Below are 22,638 nucleotides of genomic sequence, written 5' to 3' on the forward strand. Positions count from 1 at the left end.
TTTCTATACCTCCAAGGTGCAGAGCTTCCCATATTTAACATTGACACATGCTGATTAGTTGCACCGGATAAGATGTAAGGGATGTACATACTAAGGCCAGGCCGCTCCACCGACTTTTGAATCATCCGAACCTCTGAGAAAACCTACAGAAATTGTCCCTTTTCCGCCACTGAGCCAGTGCCAGTAATTTCCACCAGCAATTAAATTTTGATAGAAAGCTCATCCTCTGCAATCACAGCCTATTCACGGGAGGATTCGTCCCGATGCGCTCCGAGAGAGAGAGAAAGAAAAAAAGAGCAGAATGGCTCGAAGATTTGTGACCTTTTTTGCAGGGTTTTAGTACAGAGTGAAACTTTCTCCCAGGAGGAAGCTGGTATCACATTGGCAGATGGGAATGGCTCCCAAATGACATTATCATTTCATCAGCGCACTAGAGGACTGCCGTGGACTTCCATAGCTCTTCGGTAGCTATTCTTAGGTATTCAAAAGTGATAGTTTCACCGTCATTTTTGCCCAAAAATTCAAATACCATGTTATGATCGGTGTTAAAAACACATTGATATTGATCTTTTACTAGATGTTTGTTCCCTCATCTCTTTGTTTGTATAATTTTTACACTGCGTTTTTATTAAATAGAAAATGCATAAAAATGTTAAGGGAAGTGAATTTTTAATGTGCACCATTTTACTCATTTACTAATGTCAAACTTTTACTTGAAGCGTGCACTGCAGCTAATTCCTCCGCACGCTTCTCAAGATCAAATTTGTTCAAATTGATCATTTGGAGGTAATTAATTGTGATGATAGTGTTATTAAATTCAATAAGGGCAAAAATATTGATCATATAATAACAACAAAACTTTCCAAAATTCTAATTTAGCGGCCGAATGATTTAAGAACTACAACACACAATCGTCTCTGAAATGTCCCCTGCTGCTATGGCGGAAAACAATGTGGCCCCTCAGTGTCAGTCTATGTGACGACAGTGATGTTGCGATCAAAACTAGGCTGAGAGTTGTTATTGTCTTACTTCTCATCTCGGCATCGTAGCTGAGAGAGCTCGGTTTGTGGACCCGGTACTGCTTCAGTAGCTTCTTGTCCCAGGCACCGCAGTTCAGAGGGTTCCCGAGACGCAGGAACTCCCTGGAAGGGAAGATGACCAGGATGTCAGGAGTAAATATATACCAACTGGGAAAAAAACAACAGGAAGAATCAAATGGCAATGGAAGATTATTATTCTGCTTTTGCTTATTATTGTTGAACTTTTCCTAGCTACCTCACCAGCTTTTATTTGAGTATAATTCACCATATTTAAGTAAGATGCCTTGTTATTATATAATGGATTTGATTTACATTCATTAGTTGTTGCCACTGTTTGGTGTTACGGCAAACTCAGCATCAGCACGACAGCATCTATCTGTATCGAAATCCTTTCAGTGGCTTAAAAGAGAAAGTATTTGTTGAGCCCAGGCATTAAGCTAAATTAGGCTACACTCACCACTCAACCAACAAACAGCATACAGAGAAGCAGAAAGTAATGCAAGTCATCTGACTCTGGATAAAAAGGTAAAACCAGCTGTAAATTTAAAGTAATAATGCATTTTATAAAGAGGAACCTTTAGTGATAATCAAAGACATTTGAAATGTTAAAGATAAATATCTACCAACATAATATGCCTGTTTTACGACATTTTTCATTACCTATGGGCCTGTAACTGCTCAGTAAAAGGAGTAACGCTGCCAGGTTACCTCGTTGTATTCCCAGAGGGACCGCAAATCATAAAAATGTCCTATATTTTCTCATGGAACTGTAAAGCACTCCAAATATAAGCATCCGTCAAACTGTATGCAGTTATGTTATGGCAGCAGCTACTCTGCAGGTAGACTTCTACACCTCCACAGCTGCGGTTAAGAGCATGTTTTAGTCTGTTTCAAAGCCAGTGGTACGGTTGACTGGCATGTAAGTGACATGAATGCAAATGTGTCCCTTGTCAGAGCACAGAGGGAGCTGCACCAGCAGCTGGAACGAGACGTCTTCAGAACAACACCAAAGACACCGAGAGACTCCGGAGCCTCGCTGCCGGTTGACGCTGCCAGAGCGGAAACAAAATGGGGAAGGAACGCAGGAGAAGAACTATGAGGGCAAAGTGACAGAAGAAGACTGACAGCACGGGAGTGAGCCAGACAGAACAGAGAGGTGAGGAGAGGAGAGGAGGATGGGAAACAGTTTGACACCTAGAGATATATTTACCTCCGGCACAATCACGGGGGGAGAGTATCAGCCAGGGAGGCCGCATTTACATATGAAAAGAGCCAACCAAGTGCATGTCAAATAGATTTCCCCCTGTTCCTCAACCCCAAACTCCTATCTCACTTAACTAGTCAAGCGGCAAATGAGAATCCCTCAGTTTTGTCCGTACACATAGTGTCCTTCACACGCCGAGACCTGTCGCAGCAGATTACACTTCCCGCGTCATTTTTTCAGTCACTGGAGGGGAAAACCTCCCATTCCCAGCTAGTACCACTTGGCACCAACACCGCCAGGACATAAGGACTCGTTCCAATAGTGACAGAAACTGCTAGAAAAGGTGAACATTTGCGGCACTTATTCCTACTCGTGTCGTGTCGTGCAAACTGCAGTAGCGTCCACGAAACCCGTAGCAAAGTGACTGCGAAGCCACCACCACTAGCCGTTATATTCAGAGGTTCTATGTGTAACATTCAGAAAACCCAAGTCATTAACGAAACCGCTGGCCGTTGAGCGAACCGCAGTCAGGACCCCGTAGTTCCCGCTCCTGCTCGCACTCCATAGGCAGGCGCATGCGAGCGCCGTGGTCGTCGGCCAAAATGGTGACGAGACTGAACGTGACTGACCCGCATCGCGTTGACAGATGATGCAGACAGGTGAAAGCAAGCGAAACAAGCGTCTCAGACATCCCGCGATTTACGACGTTTGTGCGAATGTTCACATCATGAACAAGTACATGAACGTTTTCCCGTATCTCTATACTATAAGAATCTGACTTTCAGGGTCAGAGCCTATTTTGCGAAGAGAAGTCTCAAAATTACGGGTAAAGGAACGACTCGGGGTGACTCACAGTTAAGACGGACTGGAGTCGGGGTAGTGCCTCAGGGTTAAAGTTAAGAAAATAAATACCATAGGCCGGGTCCGGTACCTGAGTGCCATGGGCTGCAGGGCCTGCGAGGCCAGCCTCTCAAACATCCTCTGCAGCGGCGGGTGCAGTGGGTGGTCTTCGTCGCCCAGCGCCTGACTGCAGCGCTGCAACAGCCGCTGGTGGAGGCAGGCCTCACACAACACCTGCTGGTTCCTCTCACTGTTCACCAGCAGCTGGAGGATGTTAGCCACCGCCAGCTGCAGGTCGAGAGCATGCTGGAGGGGAGACAGGAGGAGGAGAAATGGGAGGAATTAAACAGAGTACTTACAATATAATAACAGAATATTTATGCAATATGCCATAAGGTAGTTATCATGTCATATAACCCATTTTTTCACATTTTTTTTTATGTGGTTGGCTTTGACATCTAAAAACCACTGTGACCAGCAGACGAATAAAAGCTACTTTCCTGCCTTGCGCGTAACCGCCTCAGCCACTTTGACAGGAAGTACATTTCCATCTTGTGTTTCCTCACCTCTGGCTGGCTGTCGGAGGAAACGGAGGGCAGCAGGTCCAGCATGGCCAGGACGGCCCCCGGGTGGATGACCACCATGTCAGACGAAGACGAGGAGGAAGCGGGGTGGGAGGGGTTAGTTAGGTGGAGTTTCAGGTCTGTGAGGGCTTTGACTGGGGCAGGGGGGCCCGACGTGCCGTAGTAGCCATGTCTGGGATTACAGGTAGAGAGAGAGAGAGGTCAAACGTAGATTCGTCCAGCCAAGTCAAATCAGGACATTCACACAACTTTGACACGTCTCCCACAAAGTGCTTCACAGAAAACAGAGCTCGCAAATACGTACGAAAGAGACTGGTAAAAGATAAAAGCATTTCTTAAAACATTATTCCTTTCAGCTGTAAATCCAAACTCAGGATTTGCCCTTTTCATGAAGAAAGAAGAGGGAGCAACATTATAATCTTTGTGTTGAGTACTTTGTCATGGGGAACCCTGCTGATCCCTGTTAATGTGGTTAAGAAAATGCATTTATTAAGACAAGAAAATGAAATCCTCGTAATCTCAGTTTAATCTGGGGTAGGACTTTAGCCCCTGCCACCAGCCACCTATAGGGCAACTTGTACTGTTAGAGAGAAATTTGTTTAGAGTCCGAAACACTTGAGCAACCATTATTTGGCAGCCCTACTCTACAGTAATTTATGTAAGTGGCTCACAAAAATAGGTAAAGTGGCTGCTAAATATTCATATTTACAGCCACAGCGTCTCCCAGAAGAAGACTTTGTTTCAAAGCTCAGTGGAAACATTCCTATAATGAGCACTGCAAATAATTACATCACTGAATCAATGTAAGAAATGCATTCAACACTCCGACTTCAACTTTATTCAACACGAGTCAGCGGTCTTCACGCTTCAGAGATGAATGTGTCAAGGAGCCCTCCTCATGTGCAAACGGCAGAGAGCAGGAGATCGGCTGGAGCCTGCAGTCGGGCAATTAGACAAAATAGGCGTGTTGCTGCGATGCAAATTACAGGGTGGCAAATCCCCCCTCAGGAGAGATGCTGAGCAGAAAAGGCTGGAGTCAGCACCAAGTGCTGGAAGGCTTGGATGTGATGCGGGATACTAACTGGGTTCTTCGTGTTCACAGCTGCTGGCGGATGCTTTAATTGTTTAATTGTTTGTTTTTGTTTTTTTGTTTTAGAACGTAATCGCATTTCTAAGTTATTATCTACTGTATGAGAGAGACAAAAATTGACTTATTTCCCTTCCTAGGTAAAGTTACTAGGCAACACACTGCAGGAAACTCCGGCAGTGGTGGTGGTTAGAGCTGAGGAGGAGGGAACCAAGACTAGGCCGGCTAAATTTGAAAATCCTCCATTTTACACTTCTTCCCACGCCGAGCTCACACAATTCACACCCAAAAACGAGATAAAACTGAGGTCAAATGTTAAGTGAGAGCTTTGTGGAAATGTTGCCACAAGAAGAGGATGGTCTTCTGTCCCAAACCCTTTTTGTGATAACAAATTTGACCAATATCGTCATTGTTGTCTTTGACTTCTGTTTATTTTTTCTTTGCCAGATGACTTCACAATCATAAAATAGCTATTTTATCATCAGGAATTGCTGTTTGACTGGTTAACAGCTGAAATCAAATCACTATTTTATGCTCATTTAGTTGTCTAACAACAGAAAGTGGAAAATATGTAAATAAGAACAACTAAATCTTGACTTTGGCTTTTGTTAGAAAAAACAGTTTACATGATTTCGGCGAGCAGAGGGGCTGGAATGGAACGAGGTTTGTAGGTTTCCAGCGGTTTTTCCAAGAAGAGATGCAGCCGTTTTTCCTGTCATTCAGGCGTTTTAGCGTGGATGCATGTTGTTTTCACACATCACCACTGTTTTCAGATTTAGCCAGCTCAGTCAGTGCGGCCATAGTCAGGGGTCAGCGGTGGCAACATCCTAACATGCGACAATCAAAGAGCCTGGGTTTATTTTTTTGAGACTCAAAAGTATTTGTTCAATCAAAGAGCTCTCACTGTGTCGCCGTCACTAACATGATAATCACTGCGATTTGCATACTGCAAACTGCTGCCATTTTTTCAAGGCAAAGCTCGTTGCACAAGACCTGCTGAGCATCATAAATCACTGATTTTTGAAGGTCCAAATTGATGGCGAAATGCAGGGAAAAGCATCTGGAAAAATGCACTAAAGTCCACTTAGAGGAGCTCATAGAGAAGTATTCAAACAAGGACAAGGGCCTCATCATCTCTAAGTGTCAAATTAGTCCAACTCATGAATATGCAACCTTGGAACTGATCCAGACAGATAGAAAGGGAGACCAACGAGCGGAGACCCCCAGTTTCACCTTGACAGCTATTACGACACAGTACATGTACGATGTCCCAAATGTTTTTCCTTTTGTAAATGAAATTCAGAGTGTAGCAGAGTCTGGGGTTAGGAGGGCTGTGGCCACTTCGGAGAAAACAGAAGAAAAGGGAGGAGGCGGGGGAGGAGCAGGAGAGTGCGGAGGCATGTGATGAGAAGGAAAATGCCCACTTTCAGCTGCGAGTAGTGGCTGATTCTGTCTACTTCTTGCTGCCTGAAAGTAGCTGTAGAAAAGCGTTTCAAATAAAGCGGTGACATTGAGAAGGATTGAGATTGAGACACCACTGCGCTAGTAACAAGAAAAATACACTTCACTTGAGTTATTCCTCTCTTTCTCTCTCCGATTGTCACATAGTACTGATTCCGACTGATTTTCTCTGCCCCTACTCTTCCGACAGCCCGTCAGCAGCTGGATTTTTCCAGTGGAAGAACTGTAAGATGAGGAGCCATTACTCTATCCATACCCCAAGAAGCTTTCAGTCCCATACTGAATGTGAATTAAGACAAAAGGAATAATCAGGGGAATCAAGGTTACAGCAAAAGTGCTCATTTGAGACACTAGTTTATAGCTGATAAAGCCACTTTTCTTTAAGAGTGATAGAAACTTGTGCTGAGATGATAAGCTGATTAATCAACTGAAACTTAATTTACAACAACTTTGAAAACCCATTCATTGTGTAAACAATGTCAACCATTCTTTGGTCCCAGCTTTTCTCATGTGAGGATGTGCCATTTTATATCATTGAGGGCTGCAACTAATTATTTGAATGCAACAATGAATCTGCCAATTACTGTCTTGATTAATCAAGACATTGTAAGGTCTATTAGACGTCGGACTAAAGTAAAAAGCTGTCCTCACAATTTCATAAAGTAAGACAAGGAAAAGCTGCAAATCATCATTTGAAAACATGGAACCATCAAATCTTTTGCATTTTTGCTTAAAAACGCAAAACGATTAGGAACTGCTGGTTAATCTTTTGTAGATAACCTAAACCACTGAGCAGCTAATTACTTCAGATCTTACTTCATTATAATTTGGACTGTTGGTCGGACAAAACAAGCAAACTGAAGATGTAAACTTGTAAACTCTTCTTTCATTATTCCGTGACATTTTTTATATTAAATGATGAATCAATTATTCAAAAATATAATCAATAGATTATTAGACAATGAAGAGGATAAACAATCGTTGTGGACTTTGGATATCGTGGAGTGTCTCTCCAACACATGGTGCACCTGCATAGTTATACAGCAACGGTTTGTATTAACTAAACCTTTGAGCACTTAATTCTTTATCAGATGAAAACCTCAAGTTGAATGTACTATTAGTGGACAAAGGTAAAGAAATAAATAACAACCAGCCCAAATCTGAGCTAATCCTTCTCACCTTGTGTTTTTCTCACGGAAGCCTGTTTCATCTCAGTAACGGTAAAACTCTCCTGCTACATTTCCTGACTTGCTAAAAGATTTACACGACAGTTAGAAGGGCTCGTGACCATTCTGCCACCAGCGGGCCAGTTGACTGAAGGGGAGGAAAACAGAGAGGAAGGGATGAGGGTGATAAAAGTGGCGGAGCACTGTAACTACCTCTTCCTGGCGAGCGCTGGCGTGCCCCACGGCGAGGGCAGCGAGGTCTCGTGAGTCAGGCAGGGAGGCACCTGCTCCGCACGACTGCATGGCAGCACACACACGCGCACGCACACACACGCACGGAGGGAAAAGACACACCCAAACACATGGAACGGCACATTTAAAGACAAGCATGCACACATACACACACACCAGAATACAAAGACACAGATGTGTGAGGTCATACATAGAAACGCACGCACACACACATTAAAAGCACAGGTATACACACACCCATGTCCACACACACACCCACACATGCAGCCGTGCAGATGGACCAGACCGAGGATGAACAGCCAGACAGCGCCAGAGGTTAGAGGAAGAAAAAGAGAAAGAGAAAAGAAGAAAAGAAGCTGTTAGTGAAAAAGCTGACGGAGGAAACAGGATCAGAGCTACAGCTGGAGCACATGCATGACGCCAGCTAGAGGAGCACATGAGCTGAGCGTACCGTGCTGTCATAACGACCAAGGACTTGCAGGGGTTACAACTACATGGGATTTTGCTACTTTCAGCAAATGTGTTCTGCAAAAAGAAACTGCTGTTGCTTGTGACCTCCAGGTGGTGCAAACACACACGGAAGAAGAAATGGAGAAAGAGCAGTGGAACTGATCCGACTGCAGTGGTCACCATGTCCGGTCACTGAGAACAGCATCAAAACAGTCTAAACACTGCTGTGTCCTATGGTGTCACAATAGTCGTTAATTTCTGAACTTAGACTGATTTCACGCTCTCTGGCCTCATGACAACTGTACCGGGTTGTGCAGCCGGATCAGCGGACGCTCGGCTGGGCGGGAGCTGTGGCTCTGCTTGTACGACCGGACTGAGATAAACAAAGCTGTGGACCTGCTTCATCACGTCCGGTACACCTGACTGACACCTGACTGTTCTCCGCCTACGAATGCCACTCCCTGGAGTGCGCCGCCAGTTTTTTGCAGTGGCATTCACCAGCATCTCTGTCTGCTTTCCATGTTTTAGTATTATTATTGTAACTAATGGGCACATCAGCAGCTGAACGGAAGATGTAGATGTAAGATGCAGCAAATTAACTTTGTTTAAAAGTCATCGACAGTAATAACTGAATCACATGAAATTTATGTGATCTAAATTAAAGAAGATGAACTGAAACAATCAAGTAAATCCTGCATATCTTGAAAACAGCACAGATTGAAGATATCAGCATTTCTCCCTATCTTCAGTATTTATGCTTAAGCTCAGACTGTTTTTTAGGTCACTTGAAAAATACTTGTTTGTACAGCAGTGTTGTTGTTCTGTTGATCCCCCCCAGGCTCAATAAATTGGATCCTGAATCTTAAATTTGAAAAAATAGAAGGTTCACAGAGGGTTCTCTTAAGATTCAAAGGAGGCTAAAAGGAACACGAATGTCTCTAAAGAGAAAAAGAGAAATAAGTTGAGGGTTTTCTTTAGCACTCCAACATGTTTGGGGATTGTATAAAAAAAGAAAAAGAAATGTTCTCAGTGAACATGTGGCTGCAATCTGCTAAAGGCTCCCTGACACTCTACATTCAGGACCAACTGACCCACTGTCACACAGTAACTCTTTTTGACAGCATCTTGACAGCTACGCTTTCATCCTAATTCATTTATCAGCTCAATGGCCTCCGAGTTGCATTTGACACTTCAGGCCTGATTTATGGTGCAATACACCAAAGTGTGCAATACCTACACGCTACTGACGGGCTCTTACCTCACACAAAACCCGAGCACGTTGCTGTTTATCTGCTGGCTATGTGGGCAGGAGAGGTAAGGTTTCCAAAAAATATGGCTGCTACTCTACAAGTGTGAACCTATTTCCTAACACAGTATATTGAGGACACCTTTGAAATCACAGATGTATAATGTGCAGTTTTTTTAAACGTGCTTGATCACTCCTTTGTAGGGCTGAATTTTAGACTGTATATTACGTTACTTAAACGTCCTTCAATATGTCCAGTTTCTGTAATCTACTGACCTGTCAAAAGAGTCGGTGGCCATCTTGTACAGGTAGATGAAGAGCTTGCTGCAGTGTTTGAGTGTGGGACAGACGCTGTCTCCTGCGCAGCCTCCAGGGGCAGCCTCCTCCTCCAGCAGCCTCTGGAAAGGCTGAGCGTTGGAGGGGAACACGGCTGTAGGACCCAGCTTTTTAGTGTCCGAGAAACATCCCAGCAGCCTGGCGAGAAGCGGACAGAGTAGTTAACATCGAGACCGCTCGCTTTTCAAAAGGACATGTCATGAGTAGAAAAACTTTTGTGCTGTTGTGACTTTTCCTGCAATGCAAAAACCACCAGATGAGAAACACAACGGTCATTTCAGAGGTGGCTTTGTGCATCATCCTGCCTCCACATTACATTAGTATGGTAGTAAAGCAGAGGAAATGAAGCCCCTTGTCGGCACTGGACTGCAATTATTTGGGAACCTTTTGTGATTTAGGAATTTGCCGGCCACATCTATGTTCAGTGCAGCGTGTCCACACAATACAAAGTCTGAATAGTTTGACCAAAAAAAATAAATTCTTAACTCAATGTCCACTTACTAGATTTCTTCCAGGGCTTTCAGTCATATCTTAGTTGGGAGATGGTTCAGATGTTACTGTGTGAATTAAGGAACCTTGGTTATGTGGTAAAGATAAGTTTTAAAAAAATAAGTACTTTGGACAACTCCATCCACTGTTGAAGGCCTGAAGCTGTGACTGACAGTTACAGAAGAAAGCTAGTAAGTGGACCTTGAGAGAAGCATTTTTAGTCAAACTACTATTTCTGTGATCAAAAATGTTCCTTCAAGCTCAAAGTTTGTTAATAATTAAGCGAATATATCCTGTAAAACTTAAGTAAGTGAAATTTAAAAAGTGGAGTTTTTTTTTTACCAGTTGTAGTGAGGCAATGATTTGGAGAGTCAGTTTTGTTTGTCTGTTGCACATACGAGGGTGATGTGATAAGACAGTTGTGATGATTTTTTCTGCACTTTTCAACAGCTGTTGGCGGTAATACACCAAGAAATGTGGCAATGCCCACACGAAGGCAATAGGAAGAGCGCTAGCAAGCAAAGAAGTATGTTAACAATGGGGGATTCAATTACATCCAAACATTGGCTCTGCAAATGTTTTATGAGGAAAGATATGAACAAATGGATTTAAACTGGACACGTTTGTTAGGCCCCAAGGATACACAATGTTTTTTGGTGAGAAAGAGTAAACGTAAACATAACTTTGTTTCAAAAAAAAAAAAAAAAAAACTGTACAGGGGAAACTTTAAGTAAATTCTCTTAATTATTTAACAGTTAATGAAAAAAACAAAGTTCGCCTCCATACTAAACAGCTTGGTGGACCCCAGTCTCACTTGAATTGAACCCAAAATCCTGTCAAAGTTTTCATTAATGAATTACAGCCTCTTCAACTCGACTCTTTTTCAAGGAAAAAGCCAAAGCATCAATATGAAAAGAAAATATGCCGATTCACACGGGCCAGGGCAGCTTTGCAGAGGATTAAGAGCACAGATGTTCTTTGAGCTCCTCTGGCGATTAATACAAATCGCAAGAAGAGCTCAGGTATTACTAGATCCGTGCGAACAGACCTTACCTCACAGCATCAGCCAGCTTCTCGAACTGGATCTCTGTGCGGAAGAAGTGTGAGTTGGCGGGCTCGTAGCGCATGGCGGCGGTTAGCGTGCAGAAGACGGTGAGCAGAAGCTCGAACACTTGGTTCTGGTTGACGCGCTCCCAGCCGTGCCGCGGCGGCTGGCACAGCGAGCGCTCCATGGCCACCAGCAGAGAGGTGACGTAGACGAAGCCGCCCACCTTGCGGAACACTGTCCGGGTGCGGTGACTCTCGCGCAACACCGCCAACAAAGCCTTGGGAAAAGAGGAGAGGAAGGGAAAGCCAGATCATTTAAGTCCCCTCGAGTCACAACAGTTAATATTCTTTATTTCACATAAATAACAAGCCGGTTACGAAGAAACAAAAGGAGAATAATTGTTTTTGATATTGCTTCCCTCAACTTACATTAGCTGTCGCATAATTTAATCTGAAGATGTCACACATCCTCTGTTTCCCTTTCTCTGCATCATTTTAGCTCACTTCATTTCGCCTGCTTTTTGTGACTCAATTCTCCTCTCAGGTCTTGAGTTTTCATTCAGCTTTTGTCACCTCATTCAGTCGTGTCTCTATTCATCAGCTCATTTTCCTGTCATTCTTCTTTCGCAATGAGACATATTTATGAGCCCCTCAGGGTTTTCTTTGGCTGACTGCACCGACTGGAAAACTTAACTGAAACATCAAACTGTAACCTAGATATGAGTTTGGGGACTAAAAACAGCCTGAGAGCATGGAATGACTGCGGCAGGCCAGGTTTTTAATTAGCAACTGAAAAGTGGAGAAAACGTCCGGGTTCAGCAACAGATGACGCTTTTGAACGACACAGGTGAAGTGGAGAGAAGGCACTTGTCAGTGAAAACAGCTCAACAGCACTGCGTACTTTTTTCATTTTCAGCTATTTCTATCCTGAACCTGAAGCATTACCTTTCAAACCTCTCTGTTTGACACAAAAAATGTTGGAATTATAGGACAAAATCATATACTGTATGATGGGATGAGTTTTGTTTTTTTTTTCCTGAACATGTACATATACCACCTGCCTTTCCAGACAACACAATTGGCAGATTATCAGTACGTCAGGAAAGAGAAACACTCCGTTGAAAAGGAGGTGAATGGATTTGCTGAAACAAAAACCCAACAGCGAGATGTTCTTTCCAGAAACAGTCTCTCTCTTTTCCTGGACAATCCACAGAACAAGATGTAAGCAGTTTTCGTGGGGAGTGTCTCTTCGGTAAACAGAGGTTTTAATGAAATCTATTGGCAGCAAGGTGTGTGGACTTGTTGGGACACCGTTTCTGGGAAGCACATGTTATTGTTGAGTTTTCCAAAGAAACAACCCAAACTAAGTCCAAGGCAGGAAACCACGAGGGATAACTGAGAAAATATGGATTTTTTACAAATTGAGTGAACTCATACATTAAGATGTCACTTTAAGATGCTATAAGTACTGTAAAACATTAATCCATAAATTAGTGTTGGCTTAGATGATATATATTGTGAGACTGTACAAACTTGTCAGTGATTTAACGAAATATTTTGTGGTAAATATCCCTTAAGTATCTCTAGATGTACTGGGCATTGTGGGTAATGTTTGCAGTCAGTGAGCAGAAATCGTTTATGGCAAACTTGGTATTTTTGTAGAATTTCTGCAGAAATGTAGTCATTTTTCAGGTTATTTGATTCAAGTGAAAAACACAGTCTCCTGTCTGGTTATTTTTTCCATGGACAATTTGTAAATAAGACGAAAAAATCTTAGCTCTAGGTCCATTGCCAGGTTTTTTCAAGGCTTTTTTAGTTAAACAACTATTTCTACGGATCAATAATGACCTTCCATGCTCGGGGTTCCTGACTACATTTCCATAAAACAGACAATATCATGGTTATACTGATAGCACTATATAAACTTGCACCTACATGCCCTGATAGAGGACGGTCACCATTTTGCCCACTACTACAACGGCAATCATGAATTCAGTGATCATTATACGTACACTCTATGTATCTAGCAAATTAACTGGGGTAGCTTCAGCTAAAATAATGTCTCCCAGTGGAGGTTGAGTGAAAAAAAAAAAGAAGTAGAGTGAAGAGAAGTATAAACAGTGAATCATTGTGCCACTGTTCGGCAGCTGTTTCCTGCAGCAACAGCGTACTCTCAGACTCAGCACAATGGTTTTTTAAACCAATCACAGGATGTTGAAGACATCCTCTTCCTCTCCTCCAAGCCGGGAAATTACCACCAGGCTGTGACTAAGATTTAGGTGTTGGGTGTTAACTTTACCAGCCTTGTTGAGGCCTCGAGGATTAGACGCAACATCGTCAGGGTTAGACTGTCCCCTGCAGAGCGATTACAGGGTTAACTGTGCAGTTTCACAAGGCTAATCATCTTAATTTTAAGATCCACGTCTACAGTGCGTTACCGTCAACGATACATAAACCCTGATGGAGAGCGAGGAAAAATATTACTTTGCTCCTAAACTGGATTTGATACAAGTTCTTTGCAGTCTTGAGGTTTTTGAGGGTCCTAATTAAAATCCCTGATTAGTGAAATAGGAGCAAAATGCTGACGGGTTAATCCAGGCGAAGCCTTCAGAAGGCGTGAGAATTACCTCGTCTGAAGGAGCGTAATTTGAAAATGCAATTATGCTTCAAAAAACGAGCCGCCATCCTCTCATCCTCTTTGTGTGTGTGTGTGTGTGTGTGTGTGTGTGTGTGTGTGTGTGTGTGTGTGAGAATGTGTGTGTGTATATGCCTTTATTTGCACCTAATACTCAGTGCCCCTGGTTTGCAGTAATTACTGTATTCAAATGTATAATGATTTTAAAATTAGACTTCGGTTTCCTCACTGAAACTGAAGGTTTCCTCTTCCCAAGCTACACTTAACTACAAAGCATCAAATTAATCAAACTGATGGCAGCGGCTCCGAAAATGAGCAGTTGCATGTTTACCAAGAGCTGTTGTTAAGATAATATAGTGAGACAGAGCGAACGGTGGCTGTCAAACATACAGCAAACCAACAATTCCGACACTGAAACACATTCAGTAAAAAAAAAAAAATATATTAATGTGAAAAATGTTTTTTTTTAAAAGAAAACCAATATAACATCAAAATACATAATCAGCATGTACCAGCTGACAGTAGTACATCATACTGAGATAAAGAAAATGAACAGAAAACACTGAAATAATCATCTTTAAGTGTTACGAGACACTTTGTGTGTGCGCGTGCGTGTGTGTGTGTGTGTGTGTGTGTGTGTGTGTGTGTGTGTGTGTGTGTGTGTGTTGCACTGTGTTCTTCAGCTCAGGCTCACTGCAGCTCAGACTGGAGCGGGTGCCCAGTGCATAAGGCATCAGTCATCATCACTGGGCGGCAGAACCACTGGCCAGCTGGCATGAGATGGGATGATTCCCGACACTGACGTTCGGGATGATGTACTTCGTTGTTGTGGTGCCAACCAACGAAAAAGAAAAGGGCTTTGGAGGCGAAGAGGAGGAGGAGAAAGGAAGAAAGGAGAAAGAAGATATCTTTTTTTTTCTTTATTTTTTTTTATGTTTTTGACTAAACACAAGGACACCAGTTCTGGTTATGATGAATATACTGTTACAAAACCAGCTGCCTGCCCATACGTCAGACTGCCTCCCCAAGGAAATACGCCACAACGTTGGGATTGGGTATATTCAGTGGACTGTTACAAAACCAGTAACTCATATTGTCCCCACAACAAAGCTAAAGTACACTAAATCCATCAATCCATGTTACGCTGTTAATGGACTTATTGATCACTTGTGTGACCGATAGTTTCACCCCTATATTTAGCAAGTTATTAGCAAATCACACTAAGCGTGTGGACGGTGCAGAAGTGGATCGCGCTGCCGGAGTGGTCCGAGACGATTCTCCGGATGTCTCGGCGCGTGTTTTGCCGTGACTCTGGTTCTCTATTGGAATACGTTTGAGCTGTTGGGAATCTAAGCTGACTACAGCCGCCGTCCTCCACAAAGGTACAAACTTTTCACAGACGCCTCTCAAGCCTACAGACAGTTACTATTTGATCTTCAAAAGATAAAAAAGAAGATTTTCAGTGAAGTGTTACTTTAAAGCACAAAAGAAATATTGCTGGATTGCTGTCAGGATCCCTTAAGTGTGAAATACCCAGGTTTTTTTTTTTGGGTTTGTTTTTAAATCACCTCTTATTACACTTTACAGACTCGCCGTTAAATACTGTTATCGATTTCTACAACTTTTTAATGTGTCTAATGCTTATTTGTAAAATGAAAATGATGATTGAGTTTCGGTGCCATTTATTCAAAACGACATCTGACCTCTGCTTGCATTCCTTTCTCATTCATTACATGACCGTTCTGGGAGGTGGACGCTTCTTTCATAGACCTTCACAAGGTTTCTTTGCATGGGAGTCTTTGTGAAGGTCTGAGCTTTGTGTCTTATGTTACATCATGTGAATGTCATAAGAGGCATTTGAACATGTAACGATGAAACGTTACCCCCAAAGCTGGATTTATATCACTGGTGTCTTGTAATGTTGGTGATATTTATTCAAGCTTATCTGAGGAAGCTGAAATTTAAATATTACAATCTGTGTACTGATGAGTATCTGCGACTCTGACCCTGGACGTCTTTAAGTGCATTCTTGTCATTTTGGTGACGCACTGAATTTCTTTCTACGCTGGCACTCATTTCAAGACTCTTCAGATAAGGACTGCCAGCGGAGAGCCTCCAGCGTTAAATGTAAATGTAATCAATGTGTCAGGGTGGAGTGCTGCAAATATCACAAGCATCAGGGTGTTTCTTTCTGACGAAAGCGACCAGTCATCATCAAGGTGGAAGAGAGCTCTGAGCCGTCAGTGCGCAGCCTGTCGGTTACCTCTGTGACAAATCACATTTCTACAGCTGACTGAGACACACACACACACACACACACACACACACACACACACACACACACACACAGAGGGTGGGACTAGGTGATTTGATAGGGAGAGGGATTTCTGAGGAATTTTAATAAGATACTTTATTGATCCCTGGGGGGAAATTCTCTTTCCTCTCCCCCTCAACGGGGAGGTCAGAGGTCACGAACCAGCAGCCCTGGAGATAATGCGAGAGGCAGTGTTTACTCAAGGACATTTCAGTAAGGTAGACACGTGCAGACACAAATGGGCATTCTGCCTTTTTTTTTTGGGCCACATTAAATCACCACAGTGAGTGATTTTATACGTTTGTGTCATCAGCGTTCAAGGTCAAACTCGACGCGCGTAATGAAAGCCTGAAGGTCCAGTTTGTGTGTCATCGGTAGTTCTATAGGAACTGGGTAATGTGTGTCCTTCACTGATCCCGATCCTGCTCGACATCCTGCACAGCATAAAACAAGTCACCCGCAGCTGCAATGTGGCCTTACAACAGCCATCGCTTAAGTGTGTGTTCAGTTTGGATGTTCTGTACTCGAGTGTACCGCAGTTTTGGGGCCATTTGTGCCCCCGACGCGGTGGAAGATTTTTACCGCCACGAAGATGAGCATCCTTCAACGTGAGGTCTTTTTAAAGCTTTTTTCTTGTTTGTACTATTGACTGAAGTAAGAGTTTAAGAAGGTTCTTTTATTAAAAGCATATCTACATGATAAAAAAAAGGGTACCTGAAAGTTCATTATCAGGGGACATGAAGTCCTGTTGTGTCTCCTAACCCTGTGTAAGGCTGTTATTAGTATTATTACTATCGCCACATGATCAAAAAATATATCCTCCGCCTGGATTGAATACACACTTGAAGACCTTTTTCACACTTTTTTGAGGAACCACCGAGCCTGCGTGCGGCATGACGCGCCTTTTACCTGCGTTAGTGTTGGTGGTGTTGGAGCCCTGCAGGAGCACGGTCAGTGTCTCCATCACCAGCCAGGCCAGCTGCTTCTGCTCCTCTGCTACTGTGTTGTTTTTACAGTCAGCTACGGATAAAGGGGAAACAAAGCAAGAGATGAGAGATTGGCATTAAATGGCATCATGCGGGGCTGCAAGGCACGCTGTAAGTGTGGAACACTAACGATATAATAAAGGGCATATTTTTGGCTCTAATGGCTTTATCATTTGGTTGTGATGTAGTGGAAGTGCATTCCAGGTCAGACCTGTAGTTCTGCTTTTGTTTTTTTTAAGTCTTGGAATTTATACTGTTGATGCCAGTTTCAACTTTGACTTGCCTTTTGTCGTGGGCTTAGTCATTGCTGGAGGCTGATGATTCGACATCTTTGTACGCATTTACTAATCTATAAGGTTAACTTACTGGTGATTGGTCCTTTTCCCCTTAAGACTACTAACGGTTTAAATAATTCCAACCTGAGTACATAATGATCTTCAAAGAGCAGTAAACAAAAACCTGGCTTTGCCGACCTTCAGTGGTTTAAATTCTCACCTTCCTGCAGTTTGTACACCAGGGTGTGTCAGGGTGGTACCGTGACATCACTGTTGGGTGTGGTTACAGGTGCAACACACCTGCTTTCAGCGTGGCGTTAAGTTACTCCTTTAACTCCCATTAACTGATTTGAGGGTTGTGAGCTTTTGCAGTGATCAAGGTCACTTTGGCATTTAGCAAGAATTTACAGTGTTAAATTCCTTTTTTGTGTTTAGTCATGTGTGATCTACTCTATTTTCATTTTGGATCTCTAAATTCCTTTTGGACATGCTATATGGCGAGTGACTCAACTTCCTGTCCTTACTATAGCCTAGTTCGAGAGAAGTTAAATAAAATCAAATCAAGGAGGTGCGATCAGTTCTGCAGCCCTGTAACAGTCTGCTCTGCTCATTCTCAGTAATCACAAATACAGGAAAAAAAAATCCACCAACGATGCTCCTCACCTTGGTCATTACTGTGTGGTTGCTGCTGCGTGGCCGGCTCTTTGAGCAAGGCAGCGTACTTGTGCAGCAGGTTGACCAGCACCTCCAGCAGGCCGACCTCCCGCAGCACGTCGCTGAACACCGGGTCATGCCTGGCCAGCTTCAGCAGCATCCGGACAGCTGTGATGCTGCAGGCTTGCGACGTGCTGGATTTGAGCAGCATGCTGACACTGAACAGCTCCTTGCATGGCACGTAGTTGAGGCTGAAGACGACAAACTCCAGCAGCTCGAAGTACTTGGCCTGGGCCTCGGGGAGCTTGGCCACGCGCTCAGCGAACTGCGACAGGGTGTGCTGCGACTCCAGGATGAAGTAGTTGGCCGGCTCCGCTGCGTAGATGTTCCCGATGGCGTCCAGCAGCATACAGGCCAGGCGGCTTGTTTTGGCCCGCAGGAAGGCGTTCTGGAGCACCGCAAAGGCCTGGATATTACGCACTGTGTGGCCTGAAAGAAGAGACAGCAAACGGTAGGGAAGATAAAGGGTTTCTGATTATGACAAGACAAATACGGATGACTGATCAACATGTTTAATGAAAAAAATGTGATAAATTAATTAAATCAAATAAGAATTACAAGATAACCTTGACTGCAGCACAATCAAGGATGTCCAAAGTAAAAACCTGCTGTCCTGACAGGCAAAAGGGATGTAACCATGACTTAAACAAAAAAACTTGAGAATTTGATCAAAATTTGGACACAGCCTACAAGACAAATTTTCAGGCATGAGAGTATCAAGACACAGAAAGAGACCGAACATTAAAATGTGGACAGATGGAAACTGACACATTTACATTTCTCAGACCCCTAAATATATATGCCTCTTTTGGCCTCAATACATCAATGCAGAAACAGTTTCCTTGGCCCTAAAACCTCTCCCTGAAGTGAGAGCCGATATCTGAGACCCCTTCTGAGGTCACACAAGATGAAACTAACATGTCCCAATGCAAAGCATTGTTGGTCTGGAGGGGAGTTATGTATCTTTTCACAGTATTTAGTCCAGTATTTGGTGAAAGGAAACCCTAAACCTTATATTTGTTTGTTGACTAATGTGTTTCTAGTTCATTAAGGGTTTTATATGGTCTTTGTATAAGAAAGGATTCAATTCCTGTTGGCCATTACTAAAAATGACAATCACATCACTTCACACAAGAGAGCTTTAGCTCTATTTAAAAAAAAAAGGTCTCCTCCAGTCTTTTCTGAATGAATGCAAAGACAAAAGACGAAAAATTGTCTTTTTAACCTTACTCTCACCTTATCCTGACATCTGTTATTCTAGACTGCTGATTCACATCTGATTGTAACACTCCACAGTCCACTGGTACAATTTGCATTAATGGCCTGCTCCTTTAACACAATCCCTTGTCTCTGTCACACATGCCTTTTATTGTTTAATGAATTGTCTCCAGTTTCAAGCTGGCGCTGGAGTAATAAAGCATCGTGGGAAAAAAAAAATCCTTATTTGATATCAAGAATTTAGTATTCAGTTCCTTATCTCCCAGCTGTTTTGGGGCTAAATAACACAAAAAAAAGGAAAATGTAATAAATATTTCAGGCGTCGGTATGTTCAAAGCGAATATATAGTAGCAAATAACCGCCACTAAGTACGACCCACACGTGTAGGAACACATACAAGAAAAGTGACAGTGAAATGTGTGAGCGCAAACACCAAAACACACACAGCTGTTAAGTCAATGTGGTGGGCTGATAGGGCATGTAAGCGCACCCTCACACCACGATGGCTTATGGTAATGACTTTTGCAGACAGCTGGAGTTCTCTTTAGGTGGCGGTGTGTGTGTGTGTGTGTGTGTGTGTGTGTGTGTGTGTGTGTGTGTGTGTGTGTGTGTGTGTGTGGTAGAACAGGCAGCAGAGCTAAAATGTGTTAGTTCCAGGGTGTATGAGGTTAGTTTGCGTCTGTGTGTGTGTTTGACTGTTTGTGTTGTCGACAGGGAAAAGGCAACAGTGTTTTCTGATGTTTGCAGCGTTGGAGGTGACAAGCCAAGGTACTAGAAGTGTTACAATCTGTCACACAGAAACATTTCACCACGTCTGTCCTTTTCCTAAAAGCAAAGAGTTGGGCCAGACAAAACACAAGCACACCAACGATGAAACCGATGGAGAAAAAAGATAGTATTTTCAAATTACTTGGGATTAAAATTAATTAGTCAGTTAATAGTGTAAATAAGTAGAAAGAAAGTTACAGAATTAAATATAGCACATAGATAAATGAGTAAAGGAACGCAAGTCAAGGGAAGAATAATCCCTCTTTTTGATGAGTGTGAACAGCTTTTAACACTTCCTTTGGCTTCCATATCTATAGCAGACTAAAGAAGGCAGTTAAATAAATTGTGAATACATTCATAAAACTTTATTACACGCTCAAGAACACAGGATGCCTTCTACAACGCCCATAAGACATTATAGGTATAATAACAAATATGTACAAACATCCTACAAGTACTTATGCTGCATTGGACTGGAGGGATTATAGTTCCTACAAGAAGAAGAACCGTCCAGCAGTATATGGATGTATATGACCAGAATACACTACAGCGATCAAAGCCATTTCAAAAGTGGTCCCTAGAATAAGAAGAGCTCATAATAATTCCTACAATAATGCATCTCATTTAAATCTTAAAAGATTTTTGTATTTTACAGTCATGTAAAGATAAATATTTACCAACAAGAAATCAGCATATTTGGTGCTGAAGGAGGAATAAAACTATTTTTAAAACTGAAATCTTTTTAAAATATTTGATATTAGAAATGGAATTGATTCATCTCCCAATTCATAGCTGTTTTATTTCATTTTTTCACTCTTACCTTTACTAATCAGTTTGTGGGCATATTTGTTTTTCATGTTTATTCTATACACTTTTGTGAGTATCTCAGAAGGGTACCATTTGAGGGGGGGAGGTTCTTAGGCAGTAGAAGTAAACATGCGGCTCAAGACAATTCCTCTTCCCTTCTAAAGCATCTCTGGACTCCACAGAGCGCATTTGTATGCAGGATGCTACAGGCATTCATCTTCAGCACTGTGACAGGCAGCAGAGTTGCCATGGTGTCTGTCAACAGGTTAATCTTACTGGGATCAGCCAAGCATCAAAGTCATTTCAGGGATTAAGATCTGACAGGGAGATACGGCATCTGGGGTATACATGAATACTTTTCCACAAGTAATTCCTCTCGTTTCGGGGCTTTGGGCAAACTGAGGTGGTGGTACTCCATAGATTTAAGATGTGGGCCTGCGATCAGAAAATCACTGGGTTGTATCCTTGATAAGGGAGGGAGAGAACATCTTCACTCCCTCAACATTTACTGTTGCCGTGTCTTCGATTCCTTCTTTGGAGAATTCTTTTAGCGGAGAGATTCAGAGAAAACCAAATTCAGTTGCTACCATTAACACCATTTACACACCTTTCCCAGAAGGCTGCGGGAGAACAAAGCCAGGCAACAGGAAGGGGGCTCCGGTTGTCAGGCCAGCAGGTTTCAGCTCTGTCACCCCGTATGTGGTCAGACAGGTGACCAGGTTGACCAAGTCCTTCAGTGCATCTTTCGATTCGTCCTCTTTGGCCTGTTCCAGTCTGGAGACGGAGAGAAGCTTGTATGAAAGTTCATATAACATAGCACTCATAGTAGTCATCTCAGGAAACATAGTACGTGAGCTGTAGGAATGAAGACCGTGGCTGTACCTGAGCATGAGGTCGCAGAGGAAGGCGTAACCCTGGCACATCCGGAAATCATCCAGCAGGGTCTGTGACACGTCGCTGGAGTCTTTGAGAAAGCAGGAGAGGCCGGCGAACATCTCAACAATCTCCAGTGGGGAGAGATCATCAGACTGCTGCATGTTCTGAACACATGTGGCCAGGCATTCCTTCTCTGTGGATGGAGGTGTTGGCGGGAGCCAGGGTTAGAAGTAAAGAAAGAGGGGGAGGAGAATTTCTGGGGAATTTGGTGAACTGATGTGACTGATGTGACAGAAGGTATAGGAATTAGTTTAAAGGAACTCGTTTACAAAGGGAGAATTATCACCTAAAGTCAACGAAGAATGTTGGCAAATCAAGTTTTATGTTGTAATTTGAAAACCTGAAAGCATATCTGCTCTAGGGTTTACTATCATCATGGTTTTACAAGAAGGAAAAGAATCAGCATCAGGTGGAAAATATTAAGTAGCTCCGAAACGTGCCATTCTTTTTTTCCACCTCTAAAACTAGAGAGAACATGATTCTCAATGTACATGTCTGACAGTTCAAATGAAACCTTTGTAAAGTGGTTTGCACTGCTCTCTGCCTCCCAGTGTGGTCATTTCTGGAAATCAGAGCTGCAGGTGGATTATTTGGACCCAAAGAGCAGCAGCCGCACCTCCCTCATGTTTCCAATAGACACAAGACCTTACTAACACACTGTAACAGCTAGTCTGTCTTGTTTCAGTGTCTCTCTCCATTCCCCACTAATTTTCTTTCCTGTTTACACTAAATGAAAGGATCCATGCGTTTATTTTCCCATATACAATGATAATAACGGGACAT

General features: G+C 42.9%; 1 protein-coding gene across 1 annotated transcript in view; it reads right to left on the reverse strand.

Moving 5' to 3' along the window:
- wdfy3 (WD repeat and FYVE domain containing 3) overlaps positions 1 to 22,638 on the reverse strand; it is a 90,952-nt gene that overhangs the window by 49,859 nt on the left and 18,455 nt on the right. The window contains exons 7-16 of the mRNA XM_040154624.1: positions 21,802 to 21,988; positions 21,527 to 21,693; positions 18,076 to 18,555; positions 17,061 to 17,171; positions 13,502 to 13,557; positions 11,209 to 11,480; positions 9,607 to 9,804; positions 3,651 to 3,840; positions 3,176 to 3,390; positions 1,030 to 1,142 (exon numbers count right to left, since the gene is read on the reverse strand). Of these exons, the coding sequence (XP_040010558.1) occupies positions 1,030 to 1,142; positions 3,176 to 3,390; positions 3,651 to 3,840; positions 9,607 to 9,804; positions 11,209 to 11,480; positions 13,502 to 13,557; positions 17,061 to 17,171; positions 18,076 to 18,555; positions 21,527 to 21,693; positions 21,802 to 21,988 (1,989 nt within the window). The remainder of the gene's footprint in view (positions 1 to 1,029; positions 1,143 to 3,175; positions 3,391 to 3,650; positions 3,841 to 9,606; positions 9,805 to 11,208; positions 11,481 to 13,501; positions 13,558 to 17,060; positions 17,172 to 18,075; positions 18,556 to 21,526; positions 21,694 to 21,801; positions 21,989 to 22,638) is intronic.

Source organism: Xiphias gladius, chromosome 19 (assembly GCF_016859285.1).
Source record: "Xiphias gladius isolate SHS-SW01 ecotype Sanya breed wild chromosome 19, ASM1685928v1, whole genome shotgun sequence".
Lineage (NCBI taxonomy): Eukaryota > Metazoa > Chordata > Actinopteri > Istiophoriformes > Xiphiidae > Xiphias > Xiphias gladius.